The 17,905-nt window shown below is 44.6% G+C and overlaps 1 protein-coding gene across 1 annotated transcript in view; it reads right to left on the bottom strand.

The window, feature by feature from the left end:
- The window catches only part of SCYL1 (SCY1 like pseudokinase 1), a 41,515-nt gene that overhangs the window by 4,856 nt on the left and 18,754 nt on the right, over positions 1-17,905 (bottom strand). The window contains exons 7-15 of the mRNA XM_087943698.1: positions 16,971-17,129; positions 13,945-14,052; positions 10,886-10,999; positions 10,389-10,544; positions 8,923-9,111; positions 7,151-7,226; positions 5,815-6,003; positions 4,304-4,434; positions 2,184-2,276 (exon numbers count right to left, since the gene is read on the bottom strand). Of these exons, the coding sequence (XP_087799824.1) occupies positions 2,184-2,276; positions 4,304-4,434; positions 5,815-6,003; positions 7,151-7,226; positions 8,923-9,111; positions 10,389-10,544; positions 10,886-10,999; positions 13,945-14,052; positions 16,971-17,129 (1,215 nt within the window). The remainder of the gene's footprint in view (positions 1-2,183; positions 2,277-4,303; positions 4,435-5,814; positions 6,004-7,150; positions 7,227-8,922; positions 9,112-10,388; positions 10,545-10,885; positions 11,000-13,944; positions 14,053-16,970; positions 17,130-17,905) is intronic.

Raw genomic sequence — 17,905 nt, 5'->3', positions numbered from 1 at the left:
TCCTCATGAAAGAGGTTCAGGGCAGAAACTTCTGGAACAAAGAAACAAGGGTCAGCTTTAAAATTCAGCTGCCACATTTTTTTTAAGAGAGTTGGAGGAGTTGAAAAGTTCCAAGGTTATTCCGTAGGTCATATTAAGAAATTCCAGTGGCCGTTAATTGGTTCTCATGATTTATGAAGTGTAGAAGTGGAACGAGAAGGTGGATTCTTTTTAAACATTCTTTTTAAATCATTGAGAGCCTTATTTGCTTTACAAACAAATATTCCACTACACATCAATAGAATTTTTTTCTATCACTTTAACCATCTAACATATTTTCTAACCCTTCTCTATTTCTAATATAACAATGCTATCCCGTGCACCCTTGCAGAATCCTCTCCTGAAGTTAAATTTTAACCATTGTCTCTGTGTCTTTTAAATAGGTTTATACCTTTAATTCTTGTTTGTTTTTCCTGTACCTCTATATCTTGTTTCTGTCTTTTGTAGCTTCTTTTCCTTTCCCTCTTCCCTCTCTTCTTCTCCCTTTTCTATCTGATTCTCCCTTCTGTGATCCTCCCTTCTGCTTCTTCCTGATATTATGATTACTTTTCAAATTACTCTATTTTTTGGTTGTTGCTTCAACGCTTAAGTTTTTAACTCCCTTTCCCCTCTTTCCCTTTTTTACCCCACTTAAAATTGCTTGGTCATTGAAGATGGCTTCTTCGTTGTCCCGCCCTTCTAGTTCTGCCAGCGTTTCTTGTTGTTTTTCATAGTTCAAGATCTCCATTTCTAAAACTTGAAATACAAAGCCAAAAGATCCTCTTCCGTCTTGTGCTTCTTCTTTTCGTTCTTTAAGTCTCATTTTTAACTCTTCAAGGAGTGATGCCATTTTAAAAAAAATTAAACAACCCCCAATTGATTTTATTTTATTTCATTAGGATCCTCCATCCAAAGTTCCAGGAATCATCCAATAATCCAAAATGATTTCTTGCTTCTTTTCTCAATTTCTCTTTCCAGGGGCTTTGTTGTCTTGTAACAAAGTTTCAGCTACAAATGAATCTTTTGCAAGCCTTGTTAAAATTCCACCATCAATTTTTTTTAAGTTCCAGGTGGTCTCCTCCATTTTCCAGATTCCACCCTCTTTTTTCCTTTTTCCCTCCACTGCTTTCTTTCTTTTTTTTAAAGAAAGTTTTTAAATTATCCAAGAATCTTTATCCCTTTGACACTTTATTTTCAGCTAGAAATAGCCTATTAATGTCAAAGTGGATTAGTATCAATTTCTTACTCGAATCTCTTCTTCTTAATGTTCCAAGTCAGTTAAAACTGTCGATGTTAAGAGGAAAAAAAGCCAGTTCCGTTTCTTTTCCCTTTCTCTTTCGCAGCTTAAAATCTTTTTTAGGAATAGTATAAGTCTTTAAAATTCAGGTTCCAGGTACCTTAAATAGATGTTCTCCATTCAACCTGGTCAGTCAAACTTTCTCCTTTAAACTTCCTCCTGCACAATCTTGTCCCGTTGGGTTCTTCTTTGAGGTGGCCATTTCTGACCACCGCTGCAACTGCCTTTGGAAAAGGGAGTAATGGCCAGCCGAGGAGGAGAGATGCGGCTCTCCTCAACCCCGCTGACGGCTCCCCCTTCTTCACCACCTCTACAGGGTGGCTTCAGCCCTGAATCCGGGCAGCTTGGGGCGCTCCAGCGGTGAGCACAGATCAAAACCGCGGACAATCGTGATTTTGCTCCGCCGCCGAAGAAACCCAAACCGGAAGTCGAGAGAAGGTGGATTCTGTGTAACAGCGCGAAAATAATTTCACTTGGGAAATTGCCTTTGACATGCCAGATCTGTTTCTAAATAAATCAATTGGAGAGAAATGTCTCGGAGTGATTGATATCATGGATACTTTCTGGATGCCTCACAACAAGGGGGCTTTTCTGTATCGTTTCCAGAGGTCTGAGGGGGACACTCGCCCCACAGTTGCCTTGTTATCCTTGGGACATTCCCCCCAATGTCCCCCAACCTACCGGGACGTATTTTGGTACTTCGCAGTCTAGCCTACTGCTATGGCTCACCCTGTGGTCTCCCATCCCAAACTTCTGAAGTCCCACTCTGCCATCTGCTGGTATGTCATTCTAACTACACCTGTGGAGAATGAGGAACCCAAAGAAGGGAAACAGGGAGCTAGTTTGAGGCTGCCTGAAGCAGACTTACTGTCCTACCGCCGAGATTCTCAGCTGGTTCCGACCAGCTGGAGCTGTTCCAGTCATCTGGGCTGGGCTGCCTCTTTGTTTGCTCTGTTTCTTGCTGTTGACACAAAGAGAAAGAGACATTCAGTTGTGTAGCACCCACAGCCACTGCAGTTCATTTGCTGTTCCCTTCCAAAACCTTTCTTTCTCTAAGACCCTATCTATTTGTCTGTCTGTCTGTCTGTCTGTCTGTCTGTCTGTCTGTCTGTCTGTCTATCTATCTATCTATCTATCTCTCTCTCTCTCTCTGTCATCTATATCTATTTATCTATTTATATCTATCTACCTATCTATCTAATCTATCTATCGTCTATATCTATCTCTATTATCAATATCTATATCATCTATATCTCTCTATTTATCTATCTCTATCATCTCTATCTCTCTATCTCTATCATCTCTATCATCTCTATAACTACCTATATCATCTATCTCTATCATCTATCTATCTCTATCACCTACATCTATCTCTATCTATCTACCTACCTACCTACCTATCTCTATATCACTATCTATTTATCTATCTATCTATCTATCTCTAATACCTATATCTATCATCTATCCATATCTATCTCTCCATCCACCCATCCTCTATCATCTCTAACACCAATCATATCTTATCTATCTTATCTATCATCTATCTATCTATCTATCTATCTATCTATCTATCTATCTATCTATCTATCTATCTATCTATCTATCTATCTATCTATCTATCTAATCTATCTGTCTATCTATCTCTATCTAATATCTCTATCATCTATCTATCTCTATCACCTACATCTATCTCTATCTATCTACCTACCTATCTCTATATCACTATCTATCTATCTATCTATCTATCTATCTATCTATCTATCTATCTATCTATCTCTATCTAATATCTCTATCTATCATCTATCCATATCTATCTATCTCTCCACCCATCCATCCTCTATCATCTCTAACATCAATCCATCTCTCTCTTTCTCTCATCTATTTATCTATCAATTTATTTATAGAACATATCCACAGGTAGTCCTCCACTTATGACCATCATGGAATCTGCCCATGACGGTCATAACTCATGATGGTTGTAAAAGGTCATAATATGTGACTAGATCTGATTTTTACAACCTTTACTGCCATGTTTGTTAAGCAAATCACTGCAGTTCTTAAGTGAATCACATGGTCATTAAGTGAACCTGGCATCCCCCCCAGTGGCTTTGCTGGTGAGAAGCTGGTTGGGGAAGGATACAAATGATGATTGTTCGGACAAGGCGACCGCCATCAATACATGCCAGTTGCCACCTGCCTGCATTCTGATCACGTGCAATGGTCGCTAAGTGTGGAAAACAGCCACAAGTCACTTTTTTCAGTGCTGTTGTAACTTCAAACACTAAACGAATGGTCGTAAATCAAGGAGCAAATCAATTGTGGTGACCCAGCATCTCCAATTAGGAGCCTCTGTGGCACAGAGGTCAGAGTGCAGTATTGCAGCTGCCTGCAATTTGGCAGTTCGAATCTCACCACGCTCAAGGTGTTGACTCAGCCTTCCGTCCTTCCGAGGTGGGTAAGATGAGGACCCAGATTGTTGGGGACAATATGCTGACTCTGTAAACCAGGGGTGTCCAACCTTGGCAACTTGAAGACTTGTGGACTTCAACTCCCAGAATTCCTCAGCCAGCTTTGCTGGCTGAGGAATTCTGGGAGTTGAAGTCCACAAGTCTTAAAATGGCCACGGTTGGAGACCCCTGCTTTGCTGGCTGAGGAATTCTGGGAGTTGAAGTCCACAAGTCTTAAAATGGCCACGGTTGGAGACCCCTGCTTTGCTGGCTGAGGAATTCTGGGAGTTGAAGTCCACCAGTCTTAAAATGGCCACGGTTGGAGACCCCTGCTTTGCTGGCTGAGGAATTCTGGGAGTTGAAGTCCACAAGTCTTAAAGTTGCCAAGGTTGGACACTCCTGCTGTAAACTGTTTAGAGAGGGCTGGGAAGCCCCATGAAGCGGTATATAAGTCTAAGGGCTATGACTATCTCTGATGCGCCCCAGTTCTCCAGCTCTCTGGCCAAGGGGCATTTTAAGCTGCCCCCCTGTGACCTTTTACCTCCAAGCTGCTCCAGTCTTCATCATCCCACTGGTCGGGGGCACTCTCCTCTTCCCCCACCTCCTCTTCCACCTCCCACCCACTGGAGGGACTGGGAGCGGCTCCCTGGGAAGCAGGAGGGGGGTTGGTGCCTAGAAACGTAGAGGGAGATCAATGTTGTAGACAAAGATAGGATAGGTAGAGAGACAGACAGACAAACAGATGATAAATGTTAGAGAGAGAGAGAGATAAAATAGATAGATAGATAGATAGATAGATAGATAGATAGATAGATAGATAGATAGATAGATAGATAGATAGATAGAAAGATAGAGATAGATATAGATAGATAGAGATAGATAGATAGATAGATGATAGAGATAGATAGATAGATAGATAGATAGATAGATAGATAGATAGATAGATAGATAGATAGATAGATAGACGATAGATAGATAGATAGATAGATAGATAGATAGATAGATAGATAGATAGATAGATAGATAGATAGATAGATAGATAGATAGATAGATAGATGATAGGTACGGAGAGAGAGAGAGAGAGATGATAGATAGATAGACAGCAGTGGTGAAATGCTACCAGTTCGGCCCAGTTCAGCCGAACTGGTAGCAAAAAAAGCCTTCCACGATCAGCTGAGAGATGATGAAGAGAAAAGAGCAGGATTGGCCCTCGCACCCACCCCTGCGCTTTCCTCTCCTTTATCCTCGCAGCTGATTGGCCCTTGTACCCCTCAGCTGGTGTGGGGAAAGCTATGCACGCGTGCCTGTACTCACAAAGTGCGCGATCACCAAACCAGTAGGGAAATTGGTAGAATCCCACCACTGATAGACAGACAGATGTTAGATAGATAGGTAGGTAGGCAGGTAGGTACAGAGAGAAATGATAGATGATAGATAGAAAAATAGGTAGGTAGGTACGGAGAGAGAGAGAGGGAGAGGATAGATATATAGATAGATAGTAGATATATTATAGAGAGATAGAGAAATGGTAGATACAGAAATGTTTTAAATATTGCAGGTAGTCCTCCACTTATGACCACAACTGAACCCCAAAATTTCCATTGCTCAGCGAGGTCCATGGAATCTATTCCATTTTACAATCTCTCTTGCCACCGTTGTTGAGTGAAACGCTGCAATTGTTAAGTCAGCCACGTGGTTATGAAGTGATATCTGGCTTCCCCACGGACTTCACAACAGGTCGCAGAAGGGAAACACCTGACCCCCCTGGGGGAGACATCGCAACCGTCATAAATACGAATCGGCTGCCAAGCGCCCGGATTCTGATCATGTGACCACGGGGATTCGGCAACGGCCGTAATTCTGTGAAAAGCGGCCCCGGGTCTCTTTTTTTTCAATGGCCACGGAACGAATGGTTATCTACACCTGTATTGCAAAATTGGCCCCATTCACACAGCCCACCTAACCCAGACAAGGCCTCCTTAGGCCTCCTCTACAGTCAAAGCCTGGCTAAATTGGGACGCTGCCCAGGGGTGGGTTAGCAGCCCCACTGACCTGATTTGGGGGGCTCCGCCAGCTTCTTGATGGGGGCGTCCTCAGCCACCGGTTCTGCTCCCGGTGTCGTTCCAGCGTTTGCCCGGATCAGCTTTGACGTCAGAGACGAGACCCCCGTCACAGCCCAGCCAGCCCAACTTGCGGCTGAGCCCACCCCGGGACTGATGGAAGCGGCCTGGACATCTTTTTCTAAAGAGAGAGAGAGAGACAGACAGACAGAGACAGAGAGAGAGAAAGGGCAGAGTCAGGAGTGGGATTCAGACGGTTCAGGCCGGTTTGAGCGAACCGGTTGTTAAATTTACATCTGGTTCGCCGAATCGGTAGTTGAACCAACCAGCTGGCCCCGCCCATCCCTCCCAGGAATCTCCGCATGGCCCGTTTTGCATGCAGGTAAGTGCAGGGTCCCCGCAGAGGCTCTGGGAGGGGAAAAAATGGCCCTCCTGTTTCTGGCTTCCGGTGGGCCTCCAGAGCCCAGGGGAGGCCATTTTCGCCCTCCCTGAGGCCCGAGGGAAGCCAAGGTGCCCTTGGAGACATGAAAAACTGCCCTCCCGGAAGTTCTGGTAGGCCACATCCATCATGGCCACACCCACCCAGCAACTGGGCAGCAAACCGGTTCCCTGGGATTTTTGAATCCCACCCCTGGGCCGAGTCCCGGGTTCGGGTCACACTGTTGTAATGCCAGGAAGTGCTTTTTTGAGCAGTAGGTTAGGGATAACAAGAGTTGGAAGGGAAGATCTTCTAGTCCAACCCCCTGTCCAGGCAAGAAGTCCTATACCCTTCCAGACAAAGGGTTGGTCCAGTCTCTTCTTAACCTGGGTTTATGTGGGAATCTTCCAATCTGGCTTTCCTAGGCTGAACCAATTAGCTTTAGTAAAAGTAAACGCCTTCCGCTGCAAATGGGAGTCGAGGGTCTTTCTTCCCTAAATGTCCAAACTGCGACAGGCCTGACACTGGTGGGGGGGGGGAATCTCCTACTAGATTACAGGGCTCTGCAAATGTGGCAATTTTAAGACATGTGGACTTCAACTCCCAGAATTCCCCAGTCAGCAAGCCCCCCCCCCCGCCCCAAGGTCCCTTCCAGCCCTAGAACTCTATGATTCCAGCGAACCAGATCCAGGCGGCCCAAAATATATTGGGCGGGGCCTCGCATTCTAAGCAGGAGGCGTGGTCAGAGCTCAAAGCAGGAAAAGGGAGAGTGGGAGGGGTTTGCAAAGTGGGCCAAGCCAGGCACACAGTCCTTGGCCTGCCAGTTGCCCACCCTGGTTTAGAACAAACCACCAGGCCCGAAGTCCAAACCCAACTCCTTGGCTCCTATGGGTTGTCAGGATGGTCTCACCCAGCTCTGAGAGCTGACCCGGATCTTCTGAGACCGTCTCCAATTTAGTCATGAAGCTGCGGATGGCTTTGAAGGCCTGATGGAAAAGAGCAAAGGGAGAGACTCAAAAATGTGTTTTGTTTTGTTTTTTAAAGTCAACACAATCACAAGCTTCCCCACAGTTCTATAAACCAGTGGTCGCCAACCAGTGGGCCAGGGACACTGGTGGTCCGCAAGAAAATTTTGGTGGTCCGCAGAAAAATGTCCCCCCAAAGTAATTAATCCAGGTTGCGTGGGAACACAAGGCTTGCATCGCTTGCATTGTGAATAACACGAGGTAGTGAGGGGAGGGGGGAAAGGGCAGAGGGGGGGAACTTGCCCCACTTGTCCCACGCGCCTCGCCTGGCCACCGGGCTGCTACTTTCCGCTTCTTTCTTCTTCTGCTTTTGGCTGCACGCAAGGAAAGCAGCAGAAGTCTTTCTTTCTCTCCCCCAAACTCCGCCAGAAATGAGTCTTTGGGACCCTGCAAGGCCTCCCTGCTCCAAGAGGCTGCACTGCCGGCAAAGACTCATTTCTGGTGGAGTTTCGGGGAGAGAAAGAAAGACTTCTGCGGCTTCTGCTGCTTTCCTTGCATGAAGCCAAAAGTCTCTCCTCTCTCTCTCTCTCTCTCTCCCTGAGAATGGAGCTGGAGATGGTATCCTGCGATCCCAAATAAAGAATGATTGATGGGTAGGAAAACGGGGTGGGGAATTTTCCGGCAGATTTTGGGGGGATTTTCCCAGGGTCTCTGGTTCGCAGGATTTAAAATTATGAGTTTGGTGGTCCCTGAGATCCAAAAGGTTGGCTACCTATGGTTTAAACCATAGGTAGTCCTTGACTTATAGGTAGTTCACTTAGTGACTGTTCAAAGTTACAACAGCACTGAAAAAAGGGACTTATGACCGTTCCAAAAAGCAAAGTCAATGAAAGAAGCCGGATTCACTTAAAAACTGTGCCAAAAAAAAAAAGGGTCATAAAATGAGGCCTTGGGCACTAACAACCATTTCTTATAGCAATGGAAGCTCCAGTCCTCATGATGGTCGTAAGTCGAAGACTGCCTGAATTAGACTAGCCTCCCCTTTAATTTGTGGCTCCAATGCACCCAGAGATGCGGGCATTTTTATATTATTTTTCAATTATTAAATCCACAGTCCACTTTCTGGCCAATAAAGCAACTCTGGGCGTGCTTTTCCCGGCCTCCTTCCTTCGGATTGGTCAAGGGCACCCCTGTAGGGGCAGAGATTCACCTGGTGGGGTGCCCCTGTGCAATAGGAGGCAAGGACGGAGCAATGGACTGGAAGAACTGGACCTGCCAATTAAGGAGAATATTTGCAGCTCGGGGTCGAAACGAGGGGTCCTTGGTGGTCTCGGAGCCGGCTTGTTTTCTTGCAGACGTTTCATTGCCCAACTAGGGAACATCATCAGTGCTAGAAGGGAGTGGGGTGTGCAGAAAGGAGGAGGAGGAAGAGGATGACGACAAGAGTGACGACGGCAACAACTGTGTGCTCCTTGGTGGTTTTCTCGCAGACGTTTCATTACCAACCTAGGTAACATCATCAGTGCTAGGAAGGAGCAAATTAACAGCAAACAGCATTCCTTTCTACCGATCGCACTGATGATGTTACCTAGGTTGGTAATGAAACATCTGCAAGAAAACAAGGAGGTTCAGAGAGCACCAAGGACCCCCTCAAGTGGGTCTACTTCCTCCGTGGACTTCAGAGATCCCCGAGGGGAGTTTGCCCCCCCCCGCTCACCTGGTCCCGGACTGTTTTTTCGGGGTCCACCGTCAAGGTGCAGAGCACCGGCAGGATTTTGAAGGCGCACTCTTTCATGGAGAAGAAATTGTGGGTGGCGGCGAAGCCCAGGACTCCAGCGGCCCGCGAGGGGGCAAAGGGGTCTTTGGTGGCCCGGCTGAAGGCCGAGATCAGCACATTCTGCCTCGTCTGTAAAGAGAAGATCCAGCAAACAGCTTGAGCTCACCTAGAACACAAAACAGCAGCAAGAAGGGACCGAGGACCCTGGCCCAGGCTGCCCCATCCTCCGCCAAGGGCAATCCTCAAGGCCTTTTTGTTGCAAGTCCTCGACTTACAGCAATTCATTTAATGACCATGCAATGTTGCAATGACACTGGGGAAAAATGATTTAATGACAATTTTTCACAGTGACAACTTTGGCAGCCTCCCCGTGGTCGCCTGGTCAAAATTCAGAAGCTTGGTGACTTGACTCATATTTATGACGGTTGCTGTGGCCCAGGGTCAGATTCCCTTCTGTGAATTCCCCAGCCAGCCTTGGCTATTTGAAGACTTCTGGACTTCAACTCCCAGAATTCCCCCAGCCGGCCTTGGCTGCCTTAAGACTTGTGGACTTCAACTCCCAGAATTCCCCCAGCTGGCCTTGGCTACTTGAAGATTTCTAGACTTCAACTCGCAGAATTCTGGGAGTTGAAGTCCACAGATCTAAAAATGGCCAAAGTTGGACATCCCTGCTGTAGAGCACCGGTCGCCAACCTGTGGGTCGCAGAGAAATCTCACCCCCAAAACACCCCCCCCCCAAAGCAATTAATCCAGGCTGTGCAGGAACACAAGGCTGCGCCGCCCACATGGCCCGCGGGAACCCTCTCCGCCCACTCACTCCTTACCCGATAAACTTGCCTGCTAAATTGCTATTTTTCCGACCATCATCTGCTCTGCTGTGCCGGGAGATTTAGATTAGCTAGAAAGCAGGAAATGGTTGGATTTCTTGCTTTCTAGCTAGTCTTTAGATCTTCGGCTCTGCTTTTAAACACAGCCTAACCTCCCTTAGGACTGAAGGTTCTATTATTCAGCGCAGATTCATGGCAAGCAAATTTGAGAGACTGAGCTAGCCAATGGCAGATAGATAGATCTCTGAATGAATCTGTGAGCAATTCAATCTGCCTGCCTGCTTTGCTTGATTTTGGGTAAAAGTTGCTCTTTTTTATAAATAAAAAATTCAATATTTATGTAAATATTTATAATATTTACATACAAGCCATGCCCAGCCAGTCACATGACCACCAAGCCACACCCACAAATTAGGCCACACCCTACAGAACCGGTTAGGGGTCCCTGGGATTTAAAATTATGTGTTTGGTGATCCCTGAGGTCCAAAAGGTTGGCAACCCCTGCTCTAGAGCTGCCCAACTTCCCACCACCTGCTCCGAAAGCCTCCCTCTGCTTCCTCTGAAGCCGTGTCCACTCACGCTGGCACTGAGGTATGGCCCAATCTTGCCCAAGCACACGGTGGTGTTGCAACGAATGGGGCCTTGGTCGTCCCGGGCCTGGAGGCGAGCAAAGTGCTTCATGACTTCCACGTTCAGGTTGGCCTCGTTCAGCTTGGGAGCCAGGAGCAGCATGGACTGTGGGGGGGAGACACAAAATGGGATCACCTTGTGGTCTTTTTTCCGCCATCTATTTTATAGCTTTAGGAAGTTAAGGGAGGCCCCTTTGGAGCCTTTTTCTGCACCTGTTATGCAGCTGAGGGCTGCGCAGTCTCTTATCCAACGGTCCCTGAAAGCTACATTAACAGTATCTTTTAATCTCCTACCGTCTCTTTTACAGTTGGAGAAATTCTTTCTTCCCCCGTTACGCAGCTCAGGGCGACGCCGTCTCTTATCTGGCAGCGTCTTTTTCATCCCGCCTCCCAAGGTCCTTCTCACATCCCCTTTGGTATAACCCTCCGCCTCCTCCTCTGCCTCACCTTCACCGTCTGCTCCCGAATGGCTGGATTGGTGTCCAGGAAGCCGTGGACCACGTGGGGGAAGATCTGGGTGTTGACCGTGGGCTCATTCAGGTACTGAATGAAGTGCTCCATCTGGAGGGGAAACGTCTGCCGTCAGTCGGTGCTCGAGCTACAAAAAGGCCTCGGCGATTTCGCTCCCTTGCTTGCACCGGGCAGGTTCACACAACCCAACGGGCCTAGGCGTCAACTCATAAAATATTTCGCTGATCTTTTTAGAGTCGCCAACAGAAAGGGAGGGGGGGGGAAGGGGTTTTGAAAGAGCAGTGCGGCAGCTTGCAAACCGAAAGCGCATTCCATCAATAGTTGTTCAAAGATAGTAACTAGGGGACTGAAGTTTCTGCCGTGCAAAATTCTAACTGGAGAGCCTGATTGATGACTCTGAGCTATGGAGGTGTCCCATTGGAGAATAGGAATTACGATACACCCAGGGGGTGGGGCAAAACCAGGGCCAAGGGTGACAGTGAATGATGTGTCTCAGAGTTGGCTCCATCCAGGCAGTGCCAGACATTTTAACGCCTAATAAATCTTCTTTAAGTTTCGGAAGTTCGGCTTGAGACTGGTGATTTAAATGGGGGTAACTGCAGGAATCCTGCGCTAAAACCATGCGCTAACCCCACGGGCTGCATTAACACCATTTAATTTTTTGACTTATTTGTATCCTGGCTTTATTATTATTATTATTATTATTATTATTATTATTATTTTAAATGTCCCCGTAATCCAGGGGTACCCAACTTGTGAAGGCTGTGGCCCACTACCGGGCCACGGCCTATTCGCAACATGCACGCACGCACGCGGCCTCCCTCATTGCAAGCTTCGCGGCGCTCGGGTTCCCACTCACACAAGCTTCATGGGCGCTCAGGGCCGCACTCATGCAATGTGTGCATGCACGCCTGCCCCTGCCCCCCAAACCATCCCTTCTTCCCCCCACCCCGGCTCCGGCCTGCCAACCCAGAAAGGTTGGGGAATTCTGCTGTAATCCTTTAATTCAGGGTGGGGCAAATGAGCGAGGCTGAGCATTTACTGACCAGATGTGCTGCCTACATAAAGCTCACAGCAGATGTTTTCTCTCCACGCCAGAGAAACATCTGCTGCTGCCTAGGATCAAACTCACGGCCTCCCGATTGTGAGATGAGAGCTTCACCTCAAGGCCACTGTGCCCTTCACAGCCTGCCTTTATTAGTTGGATAAATAACTCAAGGCGGAGAACGTATCCTGAGGATTTGTATAATATGGGATGTAGAAGGAAGATACAAAAGATCTTGAGAGACCCTTCGCATCCAGGCCACTCGTTGTTTGAGATCCTACCATCAGGAAGACGATATAGAGTGCCGAAAGCCAGGACAACTAGATTTAAACATAGCTTTTACCCAAGTGCTGTGATCAGGTTAAATGCAGAGTTATGAATCTGGTGGTCTTAACATATATATATCCTGGTTGTATAGTTTTTAACTGTTAATTGTTTTAATTTGTTTTACATTGGTATTTGTATATGTCTTTTGGTGTTGTTCAGTTGTATGTTGTGAAAGAGCACCTTATTTCGTTGTTCTCAGGTTCTGAGTACAATGACAATAAATTTATCTTATCTTATCTTATATCCAACACACCTTCCAACTTCTCCTATTTTCCCCACAACAACAACCTTGTGAGAGGGGCTGGACTGCAGAGAGGAGGGGGGGGACTGGCCCTTAGTCTCCCAGCTGGCTTTGATGCCTAAGGCAGGACCAGAACTCAGTGTCTCTTGATGATTGGTCCAAAGTCACCCAGCTGGCTTTCATGTCTAAGGCAGGACTAGAACTCACCATCTCCTGTTTCCTAGCCTGGTGCCTTAACCACTAGACTAAACCGACTCTCTATGTACTACGCTCCCAACTTCTTCTCAAAGCACGCAAGTATTATGTGCGCAGCTCTATAAATTTGTTTAGTAAATAAAAATACAACCTTCTGATGCAAAATAAGAAGCACCCAAAGGGAAGAAAAAAAAACAGAGGTTCATTGTTCTTTTTTTTTTTCTTGCTTTCCAGTGGAGAATAAGATTCTCACAAATGCTTGTCTGGTGCATTTACCTCTCCTTGGGGTTGCACAATTCTGCACCAGAGTTGTTTCCAAATTTGGCGATTTCAGGGATTTCAACTGCCAGAATTTTCCAACCAGCATGTGCCAAATAGTGGGGATGGACTAAATGGCCTCCAAGTCCCTTTCAAATTTCATGAGTCTAACACTTAATTCGTAAATAGGACACCGTGCAGCATGCTGGCTGGGGAATTCTAATTTAAACTGGGTTGAAGTAGCCGCAGCTATAACTTTAGCAGGCCAGCATGAGTTGGATGGGCGTCTGGTAACCCCCTTTTTTTCAAGCCAGTAAAACAATTATTAAAAAATGCAATAAAAACAAAAATTGTTATTCAAAAGCAGAAAAGGAGAGTCCCGACTGGGTGACTTGCAGTATTCCTTTAAGGCCCATTGATTTCAATCGCGTAACCGTGCAGGACTCAATCTATGGGTCAACTCATAAAACATTTCTAGGCCTGGTTTAGGGTTGCCGTGAACACAAGGGAAGGGGGGGAGAAATTTGAAAGAGCAGAGCATCAGTTTGGAACCGAAAGTGCATTCCACTCTTATCTTGCAAAGATTGTAACTAAGCTACCGGATTTTCTGCCTCTCTAATTGGAGAATGTGATGGATGGCTCTCTCCTCTACCTATGAACGTGTTTCTGTTGGAGAATATGAATTATGATACACGCAGAGGGGTGCAGGGAGACCAGGGTCAAGGGGGACAGGGAATTACGTGTCTCAGAATCGGCTTTATACAGGTCATACCATGTTCGCTCCTAATAAATCCTTTTGAAGTTTTTGAAGTTTGGCTCGAGGCTCATGGTTTAATGAGGGCAACTGCCGGAATCCTGACACTAGGGCTCTATTTAAAAAGGAAGAGCCAAGGACACACAACTATGTCCTCTCTCTTAACAAATCCACAATCCCAAACGCAACTATTTGTGATTTGGACACCAGCCAACCTGTTGCAGCAAACGGATCCTCATGGCCCGATCCGGGGAAGAGAACATCTTCACAATGACGGGGATGATTTTTTGCTGGTATTCCTGGCTGTTCAAAAATTTCCCCACCTGGAAAAGGGGAAAAGAAAAGCAAGGGAAGGAGAGAGAGAGAGAGAAAGGGAGGATTTCTAATTAAGCATCTTGAATATACACAACAGGTTGTTTATTTGTATCAGAAGCATCACAATTGAAATAAGTCATACTGCATGACATAAAAATTTTAAAAAATAAATAAATTTAAACTATAAAATATGAGATATGTCCAAATTAAGCAGATCTTGACCAAATTAAGCAAGGTCTGCTTAATCTTCTATATATCTTCTACATATATAATATAAGTCTCATTCGTCATCTTCAGGCTTGTGTCTTCGGCTTTGTGCTTTACTCCGAGAAGCACAAAGCCGAAGACACAAGCCTGAAGATGACAAATGAGACTTCGTCGAAACGTCTACAAACTTGAAATTTGGCCCATATGTTCCTCTTGGCTTCTAGGGGCTCACTAAGAAAGGATTTTTCGAAATGACCATCAGAACCTTAGTATTTCCTATATTATTACTATTATTATTAACCGGCTCTGATGCTAAGGAGTTCTACTCCCCTTCCCCACATGAAAAGAAATCTGCTCTTCCAAATGCAAAAAACAAGCAGAGGAGAGGAGTTTCAGTTTCACAGCACCAAGCAGCTTTAGTACAGAACGGTTGAGCTAAGCCAAGCCCAGGCTCCTTGCTGTCTCCTCCTTGCTCACATAACGAATACTGTTTCAGTTTCCAAACAGCCCTCAACTCTCTCACACAGTGATAGGATGCTACCCAGATGAATAGCAATGGATGCTGGTAGGCAGAGGCAGAATTTTTTCCCCCTTATTTTCCTCCCCAAAAACTAAGCCCGACCACATAGTTTCGTTGCGAAGCATGGGGATTGAGCTAGTTTGTACATATCTTGTATTTTATAGTCGGAAAAAGGCTCAGGTTTTTTTTTTGTATTTAAACTTGCAACACAAATTGCATTCTGTCACACTTCCATTAGATCTTCAAGTATACATCGATTGAAGCAAAAAAAAAAAATCAGCAAAGATACACAGGTGGCTAAAAAAGATGATAGGGGAAACATGTAGATTTTAAATCTGAATTGTTTTTATTAGGCATAATATCAGAAAAAATTGATAAGAAAAGTATGTATTTAACATTACATGTCTTAACAGCAGCAAGGATTATATTCACACAATAGTAGAATCAAGAAGAAACACCCCAAGATGAAGAGATAGTCAGGAAGATACTAGATTGTGCAAAAATGTTGACATTGGAAATTAAACAGAAAGAAAATGTAGAATGTTATCAAACATGGAATTTATTTTACTGATGGTTGGAAAAAAGGGGTGGAGATTAAGAATGCAAATTTGTATTGTTAAGTAAATTAAACACCCAGACAACCCGATGTTTAATAAGCACTAAGAAATATATTTAAGGCTAGAATTTGTGTGGGATTTTGAAATACGCTTCCAGGATTGATTAAATATTGTTACTATTTGGTGTATTTGGAATATTGAAGTTATGGTGGAACTATGAATAATTCTTAAAAAAATATTAAATAATAGTATTTAGGGACTATAAATACAGGACGCAAAGAAATGTTTCATTTATGTTTAAATGAACTAATGGGAAAATGAGAAATTTAGTTTAAGTTTAGTTTATTGTCATTGCACCTTGTACAGCGAATTAAATACTATCTTCAGTGTACATTATGACTATGACAATAAAGCACAAACACACATCCTTCACATTCTATGCATTGAACTGAACACCCCTGATATTGCATTAATATTGCACTAGACAGTAGAATTCAATAGAGTTACTGCCCTGGGGTAAAAGCTGTTTTTCAGCCTATGGATTATCAAATGGATAATCAAATGGATTATGAAAAGAGAATAGCATTGTTGAAGTTGTGGAAGATTAGAATTGCACATACTGTCATGCCCCTGTTGGAGTCTGACTCCAGACAGAGAGATGGAACAGCTGACAGGGAGTGGGAGTGAGGTTCCGGTGGTTGTGGAGGAAACTGGGGAAGGGCACAGGCCAGATGGGCAGTCAGAGAAAGACACAGGCCCGTCCCCTCTTCATCCAAGGGCACGCAGGAAGGAAAGGATAAGGGAGAAACGTGAGTGGCATGGTCTATGGGGGAGGAAGGGACCCTGATCCCCTTCATGGGCTGCAGCTGGAAGGACTGGTTAAAAGGACAAACTGCGCATGGCAAAGTTGCTGGAAGCAAAGGCTGCATTCTTGTCAGAGCTTATCTGTGTTTTGGCTTCCTCTCAACTGTGGTGGCTGCGTTATCTGGTAGAAGTCTGCAATTAATCACCCTTGCCTGCCGTAGTAATTCCTTCAGTGTGGTTTGTGTTGGGTATTTTTTATTTCGAATTAACTTTACTTTGGATGCGGACTGCATTTACTCCCTCCGTAAACTGTTTTCATTAAGAGTTTGATTTCCAGCCGAAGATAATTGGACATTGGGGCCAAGTTGGAGGCATTAAAGGAACTTATTCTATTTTTGTGCCTTGGTTATTTTTGTGCCACGCCCCGGGTCATCACACATACCTATTTGTATTATTATTGTTACTGCTGCTTAACAAAGACTTGACCAAGTCAATGCAATGTCCACAAAATATGTATGTTTATATTGAAAAATAAAAAAAAACTTATTGGGAAAAAATATCTTTAATAGAAAATCATTTTTTTTTAAAAAAAGTATACATTGATTGGACCGCAAAGAGCAGGTGTACATATATGTCGTTGTCTGCATGTCACCACAATCACAGAAGCAAGCGAACACACAACCAGGTGTGCCAGGATTAAAATAAATGAAGACAGATTCTTTACCCTGAGCTACAATCTCCATCCTTCTCCAACTTTTGGAGAATCCCTTCTGGTTTTCCCCCCACCCCCAAACCCCGGTGATCCTTGCCCCCTTCCTCGTTCCGCAGGGAGTTTTACCTTAAAGAGAGGGGTGAGGATGATGGCCCCCGCACTCCCAAACTCAAAAGCCATCAGCAATTGGGGAAGGACCTTGTGGCGACAGAAGTCCTCGGGGAAATTATCCAGGTTGTCGCTGAGCTCTTGGAAAAACTTCTGCCGCTCAGCCGGCTCCTTAATCTGCAGGGGGAAAAAACAGTAATCAAGAGTTACAGGTTCAAATCTGCCCCAGTTCGATGAAGGGGGAGGCATGAAATTCATGGGAGGTGGGGGTTAAATAATTGTATAATTATTTATTGGTTACTAAACTGGAAGAAGAACAAGTGGTGATGATGGTGTGGGCAAAAAAAAAAAATTGGCTATGCAATAGAACTAAACAAAAGGCAGAAACTCTGGAATAGAAATTATAAATTAACAATGTCAACAGCATATAAAGAAAACTTATACAAGACATTTTACAGGTGGCATCTTGCGCCAGTACGACTGGCAAAGATGTTCAAAGATAAATCAGCTAAGTGTTAGAAATGCCATCAGACACCTGGAACATATTACTACATGTGGTGGGCATGTATAGAAGCTAAGGGATATTGGACAAAAATACATACGTGGTTGGAAAAGATGATAAAGCAACATTATAGATTTAAAACCTGAAATATTTTTGTTAGAGGTGATACCTGAAAGTTATAGCAAAGAAAAGATATATTTAATTATTCATGTGTTAACTGCAGCTAGAACGGCATTTGCTCAAAACTGTAAAAGTGAAAAGATTCCTACAGAAGAGAAAGTGATTAGGAAAATATTATAATGTGCAGAAATGAATAGATTAACACTGGTAATTAAAGAAAAAGAGCAAACTGAATATTATATGATATGGGAATTATTTTATCAATGGTTGGAAAAAATGGAAATTAGAAATTAAGTATATGAACATAGAAGATATATGTGTGTGTGTGTGT

Source organism: Notechis scutatus, chromosome 14 (assembly GCF_049901735.1).
Source record: "Notechis scutatus isolate UNSWTSFEM ecotype Mainland chromosome 14, rNotScu1.2, whole genome shotgun sequence".
NCBI classification, from domain to species: domain Eukaryota; kingdom Metazoa; phylum Chordata; class Lepidosauria; order Squamata; family Elapidae; genus Notechis; species Notechis scutatus.
The sequence above is the reverse complement of the archived record's forward strand: the minus strand, read 5'-3'. Positions and strand labels throughout refer to the sequence as shown.